The sequence below is a fragment of the Heteronotia binoei genome, chromosome 5, assembly GCF_032191835.1.
Source record: "Heteronotia binoei isolate CCM8104 ecotype False Entrance Well chromosome 5, APGP_CSIRO_Hbin_v1, whole genome shotgun sequence".
In the NCBI taxonomy this organism is placed as follows: domain Eukaryota; kingdom Metazoa; phylum Chordata; class Lepidosauria; order Squamata; family Gekkonidae; genus Heteronotia; species Heteronotia binoei.
In genome coordinates this window covers 151533147-151548845 of record NC_083227.1, presented here as the reverse complement: position 1 = coordinate 151548845, position 15699 = coordinate 151533147, and the positions used below count along the sequence as shown (strand labels likewise).

Sequence of the window (15699 nt, the reverse complement as noted above, 5' to 3'; positions counted from 1 at the left end):
TTACATTTGTGACGCAAAAGCCATGGGACTTCCGGGTTCTGCGGAGCAAGTAGTGCGAAATCCGCGCAGACACTGCGTGGTGAAGAGGGACGTCGCTCCGGAATAAGGTCAGGGCGAAAACGACCTTTGTTTTCCTGAAGGATAGGTCTGTCCACGGTTACTAGCAATAGCAAGTCAATGGTATCGCCAGTCCGAGGCAGTGCACCTCTAATTAACAGAGACCTGGAACAAGCATTTGAAGAACAAATTTAAAGAACAAATGCCCCATTCTTAGATTCAAATAACTGTTGTTGGAACAAGAATGTTGGACTAAACGGAGCTTGGTTGGATCAGCAAATTCTCAGTCTTTCATATACAAACATGCTTAATTTACATAATGCACACTTGCCAGAAAATTCCCTGTTTTTGATCAAGAATTTTGACTTTTTTTTAAAAAAAGCACAGTGCACACACAGCCCTCGACAGAGCGCTAAGGCAAAGCAGTAGGAAGATGGAATAATGGGGATTTGACAGTAAAGACACTTAAGGCATCTGGCTGGTCACTCTTGGAAACAGGATGGTGGACTAGATGGACCCTCAGTATGACCCAGTGGGCTTTCTTTGTGTTCTTCAGTCAGGTTGGAGTATCAGTTGGTAAGAGAGGGTTAGGAATATGGCTGCCAAACTCTAGATGGGGCCTGGAGATTTCCTACTGTAATAATTTATCTCCAGGAAAGAGATCAGAGGCCCTGGAGAAAATGGTTACTTTGGAGAGTATGGCATAGGCTTGCCAAGTCCAATTCAAGAAATATCTGGGGACTTTGGGGGTGGAGCCAGGAGACATTAGGGGTGGAGCCAAGATCAAGGCTGTGACAAGCATCCTTGAACTCCAAAGGGAGTTCTGGTCATCATATTTAAAGGGACGGCACACCTTTTCAATGCCTTCCTTCCATAGGAAACAATGAAGGATAGGGAAACCTTCTTTTGGGGCTCATAGAATTGGACCCCCCTGGTGCAATCTTTTTGAAACTTGGGGGGTTGTATTTTGGGAGAGGCACTAGATGCTATACTGAAAATCTGGTGCCTCTACTCCAAGAAACAGCCCTCCCCAGAGCCCCCGATACCCGTGGATCAATTCTCCATGATTTTCTATGGGAATAAATCTCCATAGGGAAAAACAGAGTTCCCAGCAGACATTTCCCTTCCCTCCCCCTGCTTTCTGATGACCCTGAAGTGGGGGGAGGGCCTCCAAACCGGGGATCCCCCGCCCCCACCTGGGGATTGGCAACCCTAGTATGGCACTGTACCCTGCTGAAGTTCCTCCCCAGGCTCCACCCCCAAAATCTTCACGGGTTTCCCCACCCAGAGTTGGCAACCCTAGACAAGAGTGTTAGCTCCCTTGTAAGTATGTGCACCGTGACAATGCCTTCTTGCCCTCCTTGGTCTGCATGTGGATTGAAGAGACTCAGGCATGGGATGCTGCAGTGCCGAAGACTGCCTGACATTCATAAGAAATGACAGCTCAGTATAAAAACAAGATCCCGTCTCCCCAGCTCTGAAAACATTCTCCGAATAACAGTTGCGTTTTAAAAAAAAGGAATTCAAGAAACAAAGGAGCATAAAAATATCTGTGAGACTTCAATTCGCTCTAAAGGCTTCCAAAGAGAGCACCGAGGGCTCCTACTGTACAACAAAAAAGAGTTATACAGAATTTCAATATAGAGATCTTTCTATACATACATATATATATATATATAGTATATAATATATATATGTATATATTTATAGATATGTATATATTTATAATGCAGTGCTTTTAAAACAGCCGTGCCTGCTTCTTCAGCTCATTTCTCTTCCACAGTGCTAGGCGATCGAACTCAGCAACGGTCATGCCAAACACCTGGTAAAATTCTTCTGGCGACAGGTGGCGCTGAAGGGAGAACAGACAGGCATAAGGTTGTGAAGCGGTCACTGTGTGAGTGGGATTAGGTATGTATACCTGTGGAACCGTGACTGCACAAAAGAACTGCGGCACCTAACTTGCTCTGTGACTTCGGTCTCACACCAGAAAGAGGTTGTAGGAGCAAGTAACCTCCTGTGCACGCTTATATGTGCACTGAACTAGCTGGTCTTCCACATGGCAATGACCCTCTGTAGATTTCTCATTGTTGCTGCAGCTGCGATTCAGCACAGTGGCAACAGGGCTTCCAGATTATGTGGTGCTCTGCACTTTCCTTGCCCTGTTTTTTCCACATATACCTTCACACACACACATGTCACGCTGGGGGTCTTTTCCAGGTTTCTTTTAAAATTAGCAATGGTTCAATTACTGTAGCATTGTAATAATGGTTCAATTGCTGTAGCATTGTAATAATGGTTCATTTGCTGTAGCACCGTAATAATGGTTCAATTGCTGTAGCATTGTAATAATGGTTCAATTGCTGTAGCATTGTAATAATGGTTCATTTTGCTGTGGCACTGTAATAATGGTTCAATTGCTGTAGCATTGTAATAATGGTTCAATTGCTGTAGCACTGTAATAATGGTTCAATTGCTGTAGCATTGTAATTGCTATAGCATTGTAATAATTCAGAGATAGGTGTATCTTGGCAATGAAAAGGGACAAAAACTTACTTTAAAAAAAAGTTAGAAACCCAGAGGATCTGATAGATAATTATAACACTATAGTGATCTAGCTTTTGTCGTGTTTTTTTTTTAACTCCATGGTGGCGAGAGAAGGAAATGACTGTTGTGGGACAATGCATCAGGGAAAATGTTGCTGAAACCAGTGACACCTTCTGAAGCGCAGCATTCCTTCCACATGCATTCCAGCATTCCAGCAGTAAATATTAGATGTATAGGCATTTTGAGAAAGCATGGATAAAGTGTGGAAGCTTTGTAATAATCTGCTGTAGCTCAAACCAGAGTAGCTAAGTCAGCTAAATGTGAAGGTGGAGAGATGTGAACATTTTTACAGTTCACAGAGCACATAGCAGCCATGGGGGGGGGGGGGGAGGGTCCTCTCTGTACCATTGCCCCAATATCTGACCATCCTTTGATGCTGCTATGCCCAATATCCTGACCATCCTTTGATGCTGCTATGACGAGAGGACAAGTAGAGATGCTGAGTGGTTTTACTCACCTCTAACCGAGTTCTGTCCACATCTTTGGGTAAGCGGTTTCTCCCCCCTTGTTGTTATCAGAAGCAGCTCATAAGGGTATATCTACAAGACAAGGATGACGAAAAGACTGGTGAGCCAGAGCTCTTTGCTTCATGAGCACGAAGAGAAGGTTCTGGTAGATACAGCTTTGAGGGAGGATGTCAAATCTAATGAAGCAGCAAGCATTTTTTTCTGATGCTTAGATGTTTTACTGTAATAGGTGCTGGTTATTACCTTTAAAGCCCTATATGGCCTAGGACCTACCTACCTTAGGGACCGTCTCTCCCCACATGTTCCCCAGAGAGTACTCAGATCTGGTTCCCAAAATCTGCTAGTAATCCCTGGGCCAAAGGAGGCCCGTCTGAAGTCAACTAGGGATAGGGCCTTTTCAATCACAGCCCCCTGCTGGTGGAACCAGCTGCCGGAGGAGGCGAGGGCCTTGCGGAACCTTGGGCAGTTCTGCAAGGCCTGTAAGACGGTCCTCTTCCGGTTGCATATAATTGACTGGTATTTAAAACTGTGGAGGAAGGCTGTGAGAATAGCATCGAACTGTTAGGCTGTTTCTTCTTGTTTTACTGTTTTAACTAATTGTAAATTATTGAATATGTATTTGAATATTTATTAATTTTAATTGTTCTGGATTTTATGTTGCAAGCCGCCCTGAGCCCCGCCTTGGTGGGGAGGGCGGGATATAAATCGGATAAATAAATAAATAAAAATAGGCTACCCTTTGAGTTTCTGTTTAGTGTGGACTAGAAAGCTGACATTACAGGCCAAGAGATGCTGCAGCAGCAGCCTGCCCTGAATCATCTCCAAAGGATGCAAAGATGGTTGAGTTCTTTCATGGCAGTTTTTCTGGAGTACAGTTATCTCTTCATAGCTTCTCCTACTGCCCCAGAATAATGAGTGAACCGCACGTAATCTGCATGGTCACCCAATACACTCGAGCTGTGTTCACAACACATGCACCATCTATCCCTGCTCACAAGTTATGGTGAATGCATGTGTACAATATACACTGAATCCTAAGCCTTGCTTCTGTTTGCTCTGATGTGGAGCATGCTTCTTTGGATCTAGGCACTATTTGGCTCATTGAAAGGCGCTGGTCTTGCGTGAGCAGAAGTGCTGAACACCGGAGAGAAGCGATCCACAGTGGAGGACATTCCCCCACAATAGAAACGGGCACAGCACAAGTGGAACCAAGGCTTAAGAGCCAAGCCTCCCTATTTCAAAAGGTGTCCCACAATAACATTATATGTGCAGTTGTGGAAGCAAAATAAAATACCATAAAAATGGGACTGGATTATGAAAGTTAAGCATTGGAGCGAAATGGACAAACTTACTAGAACTTTAAAAGAACTTGATATAGATAAGTATAACAAGGAATGGGAAAAATTTCAAAAGTATGTTGAAAAAACAGTGGAAGGTGAAAGGACATTTGGTGATTTTTAACTATGGTTAATTTTTTTTCTTTTTTTTAATGTAAAGTGTTAACTATAGATAAAGTAGAATTATGGGAATATACAGTGTTTTTTGCATATAAGAATTGGGCTTAACGGACTATAATTAAGATAGATAACACCAAAAATTAAGTATAGCAATATTATAAATAGACTGTTAATTAAGATAGAAAATAATAGTAATAAGTAATTTTGTTCTTATTTGTATTTTATTATAGTCGTAAGTGTTTTTAAAAGGTTCTTAAAAGGCGAATATTACCTTTTATTCTTTTTTATATTTTAAGTTGAATGCACCGGGGAAGCCACAAAAAGGGGGGAGGGAGACGGGAAATGTGATGCAACATTTTTGATGTTTATTTTTGGATGATTAATGATTAATTATTGCTGAATAATAAAAAATTGTTAAATAAAAAATGTCCCACAATATATAAACCATAAAAATGGTCTCCGAGTGCAGAATTTTGGAATCCCACAAATGCATAGGCTACAGGCTATACCCAGGCATTTACGGAGAAGAGGCCTGAGCCTCTGAATGCACCCTTATGCAGGTAGAAGCACTGAAAAGCACACGGGGGGTAGATGAGATTTTCTTCTTGCCCACTCTCCATACGGCTTCTCTGTGGCAGTAAACTGGTGGCAGCTTTTTTTTTTTTTTATAACTTTCCAAAGTGAAAAAGCCCAAGGCTGTAGATGGCTATAGGACTCCTGTGGCAGGGTTACCTTATATTCTGTAATGGATGAGAAGAAAGAGAAAGGAGAGAGAGAGAGATAAATCAGTCTAATCCCTTGTTGGCAATAAGAGGATCTTTGCTATTCTCAGGCTTTCTTAGAGCTCCTACAACATATTTTCCAGAGTAAGGAACAATGTGATGCTACAGCAGCTATACTAAGGGGCTTTCACTATTTCCTGAGGGACTGTGATGTGCTTGAACAAGGAACAACGCTCTGAAATGAGAGGCATCTGACAATCCTGAGTGCAGCATATGTTGTTCCTACAAGCTTCATTTTTGCATGACCTGCCACCCGTCTTAAGCTTTCTTTTTACAGGGAGCAAAAAAGGCATTCCCCAGGCTTGCACAACTCTCTGTACGGGCCATGTGTCCTCTCCCCTTCCCCAAAATTCCGGTTCAATTACTCTAATTCTCTGTCGTGAAAAGTTCAATTCCGGTGATTTACATTTCCTTAACTTGCGTAATGTACCATGTTTCGGTTAGGTCTTTGGAAAGGGCTGTGAGCTGCACGGGAGCCAAAGCCCCATCCCCTGTTAACTAGAAATACTGAGTTTCCCTCTTGCTTTGGAGACTTCATTATACACTCCCCCTGCCTATTTTTGCAAGCAAGAAAGTTAGAAATTAAGAGCATAATAAAATCAAAATTAAGCACTCTTCAACCCTGTTCATTGAGAAGGGCTGACGGATGTGCTCAACTGTATCACTGAAATTAATGGGACTTCACATTGCTAAATTTTGTCTGCTTCCAGCACCCCCCCCCCCCCCCCCCATCCCTAAACAACACTTTGATTCTCAGGATGCTGAACTCAGTGGCTTTCCTGTGCTTGTAACATACAGTCTCGTCTAAGCACATTTCTGTCTAAGTTGAAACCATTATTAGATCTCACTAGGGCCTGTGCTTCAGCTTGTGACAATCAAGTTTGTTGACCCATTTCCTGAAAAAAGAGTTCTGCGGCTCCTTTTTCCTAGAGAGATAGTGATGTTCCCTACTAACTATTGAAATGCAATCTCCAGCAAAAAGAGAAGCAGAAGATCTATGAGAACCCCTTGACCAAGGAGCAGGTGGTGAGGGTCTGCTCAATATTTCAGGTTCTTTCACTAACCTCGCATCCCCCCAGTTGACGGCATTTGTGCTGTCGTAGTGGAAGAGTTCGGCACTTGGCGGCTGCAGAGGAAACGACAATGCAGAGAAGAGTTAGCGACATATATTTTTCTATGAAAAATCCCTTTCCATTTGGCGGCTTCCATCAGCGGGAGCTCAGAAAAAGTTGTCTGGTTAATGACTGAGTTCTGAAATGTTTGCTGGGATATGGAGGAGGGGAACGATGAGTGAAACGGCCTGTGCCGTAGAAGACCCAGGAAGCACACCCTAAATATTTTGAAAGCAATCATTTAAGCATTTTTTTTACAAATGTCCTCAGCATATGTCAAAAAGCCTCTCGGCCCATGATTGGCTCTCAGTTTGTCAAGATAACATTTTGCCAGGTGGGAAAGTAGATTTGTGTTCCAAATAGCTCAGGGTAGCATGGATGAAGTTGTTCATCTTCCCCAACAACCCTTTGAGGTAGGTTGGATTGAAAGTGACACCTCACTGGCACTAACATATTCTGTGGAGTCCTGAAGCTTTGTGAGGTGCTTTGCCAGTCTGGTGTAGTGGTTAAGTGTGCGGACTCTTATCTGGGAGAACCGGGTTTGATTCCCCACTCCTCCACTTGCAGCTGCTGGAATGGCCTTGGGTCAGCCAAGGTTGTCCTTGAAAGGGCAGCTGCTGGGAGAGCCCTCTCCAGCCCCACCCACCTCACAGGGTGTCTGTTGTGGGGGAGGAAGGTAAAGGAGATTGTGAGCCGCTCTGAGACTCTGAGTGGAGGGCGGAATATAAATCCAATATCTTCTTCTATCTCACAGGGTGTCTGTTGTGGGGGAGGAAGGGAAAAGAGATTGTGAGCCGCTCTGAGACTCTTCGGAGTGGAGGGCGGGATATAAATCCAATATCTTCATCTACCTCACAGGGTGTCTGTGGTGGGGGAGGAAGGGAAAGGAGATTGTGAGCCGCTCTGAGACTCTTCGGAGTGGAGGGCGGGATGTAAATCCAATATCATCATCATCATCATCATCTTCTTCTTCTTCTTCTTCTTCTTCTTCTTCTTCTTCTTCTTCTTCTTCTTCTTCTTCTTCTTCTTCTTCTTCTTCTTCTTCTCCTCCTCCTCCTCCTCCTCCTCCTCCTCCTCCTCCTCCTCAAGTATGTGGACACCCCAGCTAATAATAGTTTGCCCAATTGTTCTGCAGTCTGTGCTTATGCAAACTGCGGCTAACAGCTAATGAAGCACAGGCCCCCAATGTGATGCCTTTGGATGCCTGACAACACCGTGGTGCTCGATGACAGTTTCCCTGGCACCTGCTAAGTGTTTTTAGAAAAGGGGGGGGGGGAGAAAAGAAAAAAAAGAAAAGAAAGGGGGAGCAGAATTCTAAAGATGCCTACAGGCTCAAAAAGCTTGGGGACACCTGCAATGAAGCATCAACAGAACCCAAATGTTCCAGCGTTCCTCTCTGCCTGCACAGTTCTGGAGCTGAAGGGCTGATGTGGATGGGGGAGTGGCATGGTTTGCAGGAAACAGGAGGAAGAATGCCTCCTTCCTCTTGCATGAAGGGAAATGCTACATACTTTACATTGATGCTTTGTTGGATACAAGCCAATGTGTCTTCAGGAGAATCTTACCCAGTTCTTGGTTACATGATCACTCTGCTCTCATTTAGAAGAAGACTGCAGATTTATACCCCGCCCTTCTCTCTGAATCAGAGACTCCGAGCGGCTTACAATCTCCTATATCTTCTCCCCCCCACAACAGACACCCTGTGAGGTGGGTGGGGCTGGGAGGTCATTCAAAGTGTGTGTGCCTGCCCCACCAATGCAGATGTTAACTCTCTTTTCAGGGTTCTGCCCCTAGTGGGTTAGTAGACACTTACCCGGTGTAGCCCATTTCTTCTGTAAGCAGGAAGAGAGGCTGATTTGAAATGAGAGGATCTGAAAAGCAAAACAAAGGAACGAGCTTTATAAACCACAAATAAAAGGAGACCAGCTGATATGCCCAGGAAAAGCCCCATGGCAAACATGTTTAGTGCCTGTGCACAGCAGAAAATTAATTACCTAAAAAGGAAGAACAGGACAAATTTAATTCCTGCGCATCAGAAAATGTGAATGGTGTCACCTTCAGGTATACTTCAAAACTGGTAGAAGAACATAATATGCTAAATAATGGACAATATGCTGCTTCAATTAAATTTCCAAAATTTGCTTGTGAGGGAGTAGGTTGCCAATCTCCAGGTGGGGGCAGGGGATCCCCTGGTTTGGAGGCCCTCCCCCCCACTTCAGGGTCATCAGAAAGGGGGGGGGGAGGGGAGGGCAATGTCTGCTGGGTACTCATGATTCCCTATGGAGACTTATTCCCATAGACAATAATGGAGAATTTATCCATGGGTATCTGGGGCTCCGGGGGCCCTGTGTTTTTGAGGTAGAGGCACCAAATTTTCAGTATAGTATCCAGTGGCTCTCCCCAAATTACTCCCTAAGTTGCAAAAAGATTGAACCAGGGGGTCCAATTCTATGAGCCCCCAAAGAAGGTGCCCCTATCCTTCATTATTTCCTATGGAAGGAAGGCATTTAAAAGATGTGCAGTCCCTTGAAATGTGATGGCCAAAACTCCCTTTGGAGTTCAGTTATGCTTGTCACACCCTTGCTCCTGGCTCCACCCCAATGTCTCCTGGCTCCACCCCAATGTCTCCTGGCTCCACCCCCAAAGTCCCCAGATATTTCTTGAATTGGAGTTGGCAACCTTATGAGGGAGGCCGTTTCATCTTGGCTATGGTGTGTCTTTGCTACTCCCTCCCCTCTCTAAAGATTACAAACATAGTTACACCAACATTGGAGAATTGTCCTTTATCTAATATCTACCACACCTCACATTCCATAAAGCAAACTCTGCTCCAGCTACTTAAGACCCATTAAATCTAGGGCTTAAAATGCACAAAAGAGCAATAAGCAAGAAAGAGAGGCAGGAGATACACCTACCACTGTCAGCCAGGTAATGCATCCGGGGAGCTGTAAGGAAAGAGAACAAGGGAAGTCAGGCAAATGTGGGAGACATCTTGCTTTTCACACAAGCGTGGGTCTGAATGCATTTCTGTGGCTGGCTCATACATGGTTCGCACAAACTCATGGAGAAAGGTAAGTGTGGAGCAGATGCCAAATGCAGGCAAACAACAGGAAAAAATGCCACTATAATTTGGAAAAGGCAGCCATATATAGCTCGGAACAACAATGATGGTTTTGTACCATCCACTGTTCATGCTGTGGAGGAAATAAGGGCTGCTTGACTGGAGAAGGGGAGATGAGAACTGCTGAACAGGGACGGATCTGGGGGGGAGCAGAGAGGGCGCTTGCCCCGGATGCCACCAGAAAGGGGGGGGTGCCAAATTGGGTGTGGAGTCCATTCTCTTCTATGGATCCATAACAGGGTTGCCAAGTCCAATTCAAGAAATATCTGGGGACTTTGGAGGTGGAGCCAGGAGACTTTGGGGGTGGAGCCAGGAGCAAGGTTGTGACAGGCATCATTGAACTCCAAAGGGAGTTTTGACCATCACATTTAAATGGACTGCACACCTTTTAAATACTTTCCCTCCATTGGAAATAATGAAGGATAGAGGCAGCTTCTTTTGGGGCTCATAGAATTGGACCCCTTGGCCCAATCGTTTTGAAACTTGGAGGGTCTTTTGAGGAGAGGCACTAGATGCTATACTGAAAAATTGGTGCTTCCACCTAAAAAAACAGGCCCTCCAGAGCCCCAGTTACCCGCAGCTCAATTCTCCATTATTCCCTATGGGAATTGGCCTCCACAGGGAATAATAAGTGCCTAGCAGACATTTTCACCCCCCTCCTGCTTTCTGATGACCCTGAAGAGGGAAGAAGGCCCCCAGACCAGGGGGTCCCCTGCCCCCACAGACTGGCAACCCTGGGGTTGACATTTTTTTTAAATTTGCGCCCCCCCCCTTAAAAAACATGTAAAGCCAGTCCTGCTGCTTAATGTTTCTACTCAAAATCTCCTTTCAGAGTACCAATATTTTCCCCGCCACAGAGATAAAAGAAGGGATGCAATTTTGAGTGGAGAAGCAAAGGAAAGCATTGAGAGGAAAGGGTTAAACAGCCCCCCCCCCCATGTTCTTTCGCTCAAACCTTCAGCCTCCTGAGGGTGCTTTTGTGTGTGTACAGACAGATAACGGCAGCTGCATCATCATTCAAAGGGAAAATAAAATTGGCTGCAGAAGTGTCAAGGGACCCATCTAGTGGCCAGCTGTCATAACTGCAGAAGCACATCTGCAGTTTTAAGTTGCCCCTCTCCCATACTCCCTTGCATGAGGCAAAAAGGGCTCTGGGATAGTGTGGCAGTCCATCAAAGATTAATGACAGGCTCCTTCAGGCTCAAGCTGGTTGGGTGCCCCAGGGAATTCTAGAGCGTAGGCACGTATGTGGGTGAGAGAAGGTGTATGTGTTCAGCCTGGAATACATACAGAAAGGTAAGAACATAAGAGAAGCCATGTTGGATCAGGCCAACGGCCCATCCAGTCCAACACTCTGTATCACACAGTGGCCAATAACTTATATATATATATATATACACACACACTGTGGCTAATAGCCACTGATGGACCTCTGATCCATATTTTTTTCTAATCCCCTCTTGAAGCTGGCTATGCTTGTAGCCGCCACCACCTCCTGCGGCAGTGAATTCCTTGTGCTAATCACCCTTTGGGTGAAGAAGTACCTCCTTTTATCCGTTCTAACCCGACTGCTCAGCAATTTCATTGAATGCCCACGAGTTCTTGTATGGTAGGCGCACACACACACACACACACACGGCAGTTTATGCAGACAGCCGAATAAACTCAGGTATTTTTGTATGCATGATTCCTGTATTATTATATTATCCAAAGCTGTATCTAAAAACTGAAACAGTAAGTGGCAGCACATCTAACATTCTTGCACTGAAATAAGTGTGTGCATGCGTGCACACATACACAAAAACCTTTCATTTGGCTCGGTACAATACACCTGACTCACAAAAAATGGATGAATGACAAAGAGTCCTTCCAGATGCCCACAACTATCAGCTGAATTAATATAGTGAAAGTCCATTTTCCTCTGACCCAAGGTGAGCTTCTTGACCTTTACTGAGAGTCCCCACTTGTAAGTTCTTTCTGCCATATAAAAAGTTGAAAAGCCTAGTTTGACCAGGCAAGGGAATGGTGGTGAAAGCATGTGAACTAGGTTGTTGTTTTCCTATGGGGACTGTCACTTTGTCTATATTTTTTATCATTTTGTGTGAGTGTAAGCCTTTGGTCCACTACGTGAGGAAAGGTGGCAGTTAAAAATTTTTGATCCATCAGGGGGGTTTGTACGCATGCGTTAACCAAGCCGGCTTGTTTGCTCGTCCTCCCCTTCGGATTGGAATTTTAAATAGCTCAAAAGAATGTAAATAACCCTTTGGCAAGATTATTTGAAGAAGGAGCTTACTTACGAAGGTCTGATGAACATAAGAACTCCTTTCTGGGGTCCCAGAGGGTAAGAAAACAACTTTTACTATCAAATTAACGAGGCAACGCCCAGGTTAATTACTCAGTGGTCGCGCGTAACTCCTGAAATAAATCATCATGGCTAAGACAATTAAAGAATTATCTGAGCAGATTACAGCTTTCCAGGCTTTAATAATGTCGTCCCAGGACCAGATAAGATCTGAAATTAAATCAGTCAAAGATGCTGTTACAGAGTTGACTGCAGAGCTCAAGGACACACGGAACATTGCAATTTCTGCTAATGAGCTTGCCTTATCTAACAAACAGAAAATACTCCAGCTGAATTCGCAGCTTACAGAGCTCTCTGATCGTAACAGAAGAGCGAATTTGATCCTGGGTGGAATTTCAGAGGAAATAAATAATAAACTCCTGGAAGGAACTCTTATAGACTGGATGGGTGAGCAAGGAGTTACTCTGCAATCTCAGGATATTGAGAGAGCTCATAGACTGCAAAGGAGACAAGATGGGGGTGCCCCAAGGGAAGTCATAATTAAATTTTCAAGGGAAAAGACTCAGCAGATAGTTTTCAAGACTTTGAAAAAAAGGAAAGACCTTTCTTTTAGAGGAAGGAAAGTTTGGGTGAGAGAAGACTTCTGCCAGGAAACCATCAGAAAGAGAAGGCTAATGAGACCCTTTGGGCAAAAATTATATGACAATAAGATTAAATTCTCTTGGGGGTACCCCTCCTCAATAATTATTTTTAAAGACGAAAAAAGGCTGGTGGCCCGCAACCCTAAGGAAGCAAGAGATCTCCTCACTCGCCTGGGCATCGCCACAGACGACCTGAGAGACCCGAGAGAGGAAGAAGAAGAAGAAGAAGAAGAAACAGTGGAGCTTGGTGTGGACCTGGGAGAAGGAAGCTCAAGTAGACAAGAGAAAAGGCCAAGAACGGACTACTAAAGGGAAGTATAAAATATTTTGAGCTAAATTTAGCTATAAGCTAGAAGGGGAGGGCGGGATGCGTGCCCCCTGGAAGGTGGAAGACAGGATGATGGTCTCATCCGGAAAGTTGTTTGTGCCACAGGGGAAGGGAATAGGGGTAGGGTTTTCAGTAAGAAGTATAGAAAAATATCCTCAGCCATTAGGGCCCAAGTTTGTTACATATAAAGAGAATTGATAGATCTTTAAGAGTCCTTTCACTGAATGTGAATGGTCTAACATCAAATCTTAAGAGATTCAGAGTAATTAAAATGGCTAAAGAACAAAGAATAGATCTGTTGTGCCTACAGGAAACTCACAAAAAAATAAATGATAGAAAACCATTGATAAAAGATCTGAGGTGGCAGGTTTTAGCAGAAGCAAGAGGGTCTTCCAAAGCTAGAGGCGTGGCTACATTGATTCGTAAGGATATTAAGGTGGAGAACATGGAAAAATTAGTAGATAAGGAAGGTAGATACCTCTTAGTTAAGTTTAAGCTGGAAGCCATAAAAATCACTATAGTAAATGTTTATGCACCAAATAAAAGACAAAGGAAATTCTTAAACTTGGTTTTTAAGAAGATACAACAGTTTTCAGAGGGTGAACTAATTGTAGTGGGCGATTTAAATACGGACATAACCAAGAACAATAGTATTAAGCTAAGAGATTGGGGCTTGAAGGACGCTCATGAGTTTATCAATACGAGACCCAGCCCGACACATATTTCTTGTAGACATAAAACAGCATCCCGCTTAGTTTATATAATTTTGGAAAAAATAATAATATGGTGGTTAAAGAGATCAAGACCCACCCAATTTTGATTTCTGACCATGCCCCTCTAAGTATTGAATTAGAATTAAATCTTCCCTCGAAAAATAGATCTTGGAGGTATAACAACCTGGTAATGGCAAAAGAAGAGGATAGGGAATACTTAATGACACAGTTAAAATTATATTTTAAGGAAAATAGAGGAACTGTGTCAACTAATATATTATGGGACGCTGCTAAAGCGGTAATAAGGGGCCATTTGGTTAGGAAGGAAAAAGACATAAAAAGTGAATGGTATAAAAAAAGGCAAACAAAACTTAATGAATTGGAGGAGTTACAAAAAGAAATAATGGGAAAGTGTAATCCTAGTTTACAGATTAGAATTAAAGAGATTCAAAAACAGTTGGAGGCCCTAGATATGGCAACAATGTGGAAAAAGGAAATAATGGTTAGGAACGACTTCCAGAGGAATAGCATTAATACAGCAAAAAGGTTAGCTAATTATTTGAAAGTTAAAAAGGCAAAACAATCAATTAGAACTATTAAAATTAATAATAATACAACTCATTAAGGAAATCACTAAGGCATTTGAAGACTTCTATAAAAATTATATATGAAAAAGAATATAACGGAGGTGTGGGACGCACCTAAGCTAATCATAGAGGAGGAAGCAAAAGCCTCACTGGGTGCTGAGATTACACTCCAAGAGATAAAGGAAGTAATAAAAGCACTCAAAAAGGGTAAATCACCAGGGCTGGATGGCTTTACTTCTGACTTTTATAAAGAAATGGTAGAAATTATAGCACCTGAATTGCAGGTAGTTTTTAACGAAGTCTTGGAAGGAAAGAAAGCCCCGGACTCATGGAAGGAAACAGAAATAATTTTGATATTAAAGCCCCAGAAAGATCCGGAAGAAGTAGGTTCGTATAGGCCCATTAGTTTACTAAATCAAGATTATAAGATTTTTGCTAAGGTTTTAGCAAATAGACTTAAGAGAGTTATCCCGTCAATCATAAAAGGGGACCAATACGGTTTTATTGAGGGTAGATCTATTGCCCATCCTATTAGAAATATCTTAAATGTATTGCACCATGGCCAAAGAAAAAAATAGCTCCTGTTAAAGTTGGATGTTTATAAAGCCTTTGATACTCTCTCACATGAATTCTTGTGGCAAATATTAAAGAAGATAGGTTTAGAGGAACGGTTCTTACACACTATACAGGAAATATACAACGGAGGTAAGGCCAAAGTTAGAGTCAACACTGACCACTCACAAGCGTTCCCAATTCAAGGGGGGGTAAGACAAGGCTGTCCACTATCCCCGCTCATATTTATAATAGCTATAGAGCAACTAGCAGAGCGAATTAGGAATGCGGGGAGAATAGAGGGGTATAAGTCAGGTAATGAAGAAATGAAAATTAATTTATTTGCGGATGATATCATAGTAATTATGTCTAACCCCAAAAGACGGAGTTAAAGAGATTAAGATAATTTTAGATGATTTTGAAAAGTGTTCAGGGCTCGGAGTGAATATGGCAAAATCAGAAATTCTATACCTTAATGTTAATAGAGAGGAAAAACAGGAAATAAATAGGATTACGAATATAGGAATGGGAGCCAAGGGACTTAAATATCTAGGGATAGTCCTGCAAAAAAATATGGACAAAATGATAAAGGAGAACTATGGGAAAATATGGAAGAAAATAGAGAGAGATATGAATAAATGGAATCATAAAATACTAGGGATATCATCTAGAATAAGATCTCTTAAAATGTTCATGATACCAAAGTTAATGTATTTATTCCAAACGTTGCCCTTAGGTTTGAGGAAAAATCAAATTGAACAATGGAATAAAGCAATCAAAGTGTGGATTTTTAATAATAAAAACTGTAGGTTTCATAAGAGAATTCTATACAACCTTAAATCAGAATTAGGTTGGGGAATCCCAGATTTAAGTAAATATTATGAGGCCTTCCAACTAAGAGCGTTACTAGATTTGAGTGAGGATAAGGTACAGAAGTGGATTAATTTCGAGAATGCAGTCAACAGTGGTACTG

General features: G+C 42.7%; 1 protein-coding gene across 1 annotated transcript in view; it reads right to left on the bottom strand.

The window, feature by feature from the left end:
• Nucleotides 1-1598: 1598 nt before the first annotated feature.
• The window catches only part of ABLIM3 (actin binding LIM protein family member 3), a 251402-nt gene continuing 237301 nt past the window's right edge, over nt 1599-15699 (bottom strand). The window contains 8 exon segments of the mRNA XM_060238855.1: nt 1599-1909; nt 3122-3166; nt 3168-3203; nt 5801-5924; nt 6435-6496; nt 8296-8342; nt 8345-8353; nt 9398-9427. Coding sequence (XP_060094838.1) covers nt 1796-1909; nt 3122-3166; nt 3168-3203; nt 5801-5924; nt 6435-6496; nt 8296-8342; nt 8345-8353; nt 9398-9427 — 467 coding nt within the window. The 3' untranslated portion in view covers nt 1599-1795.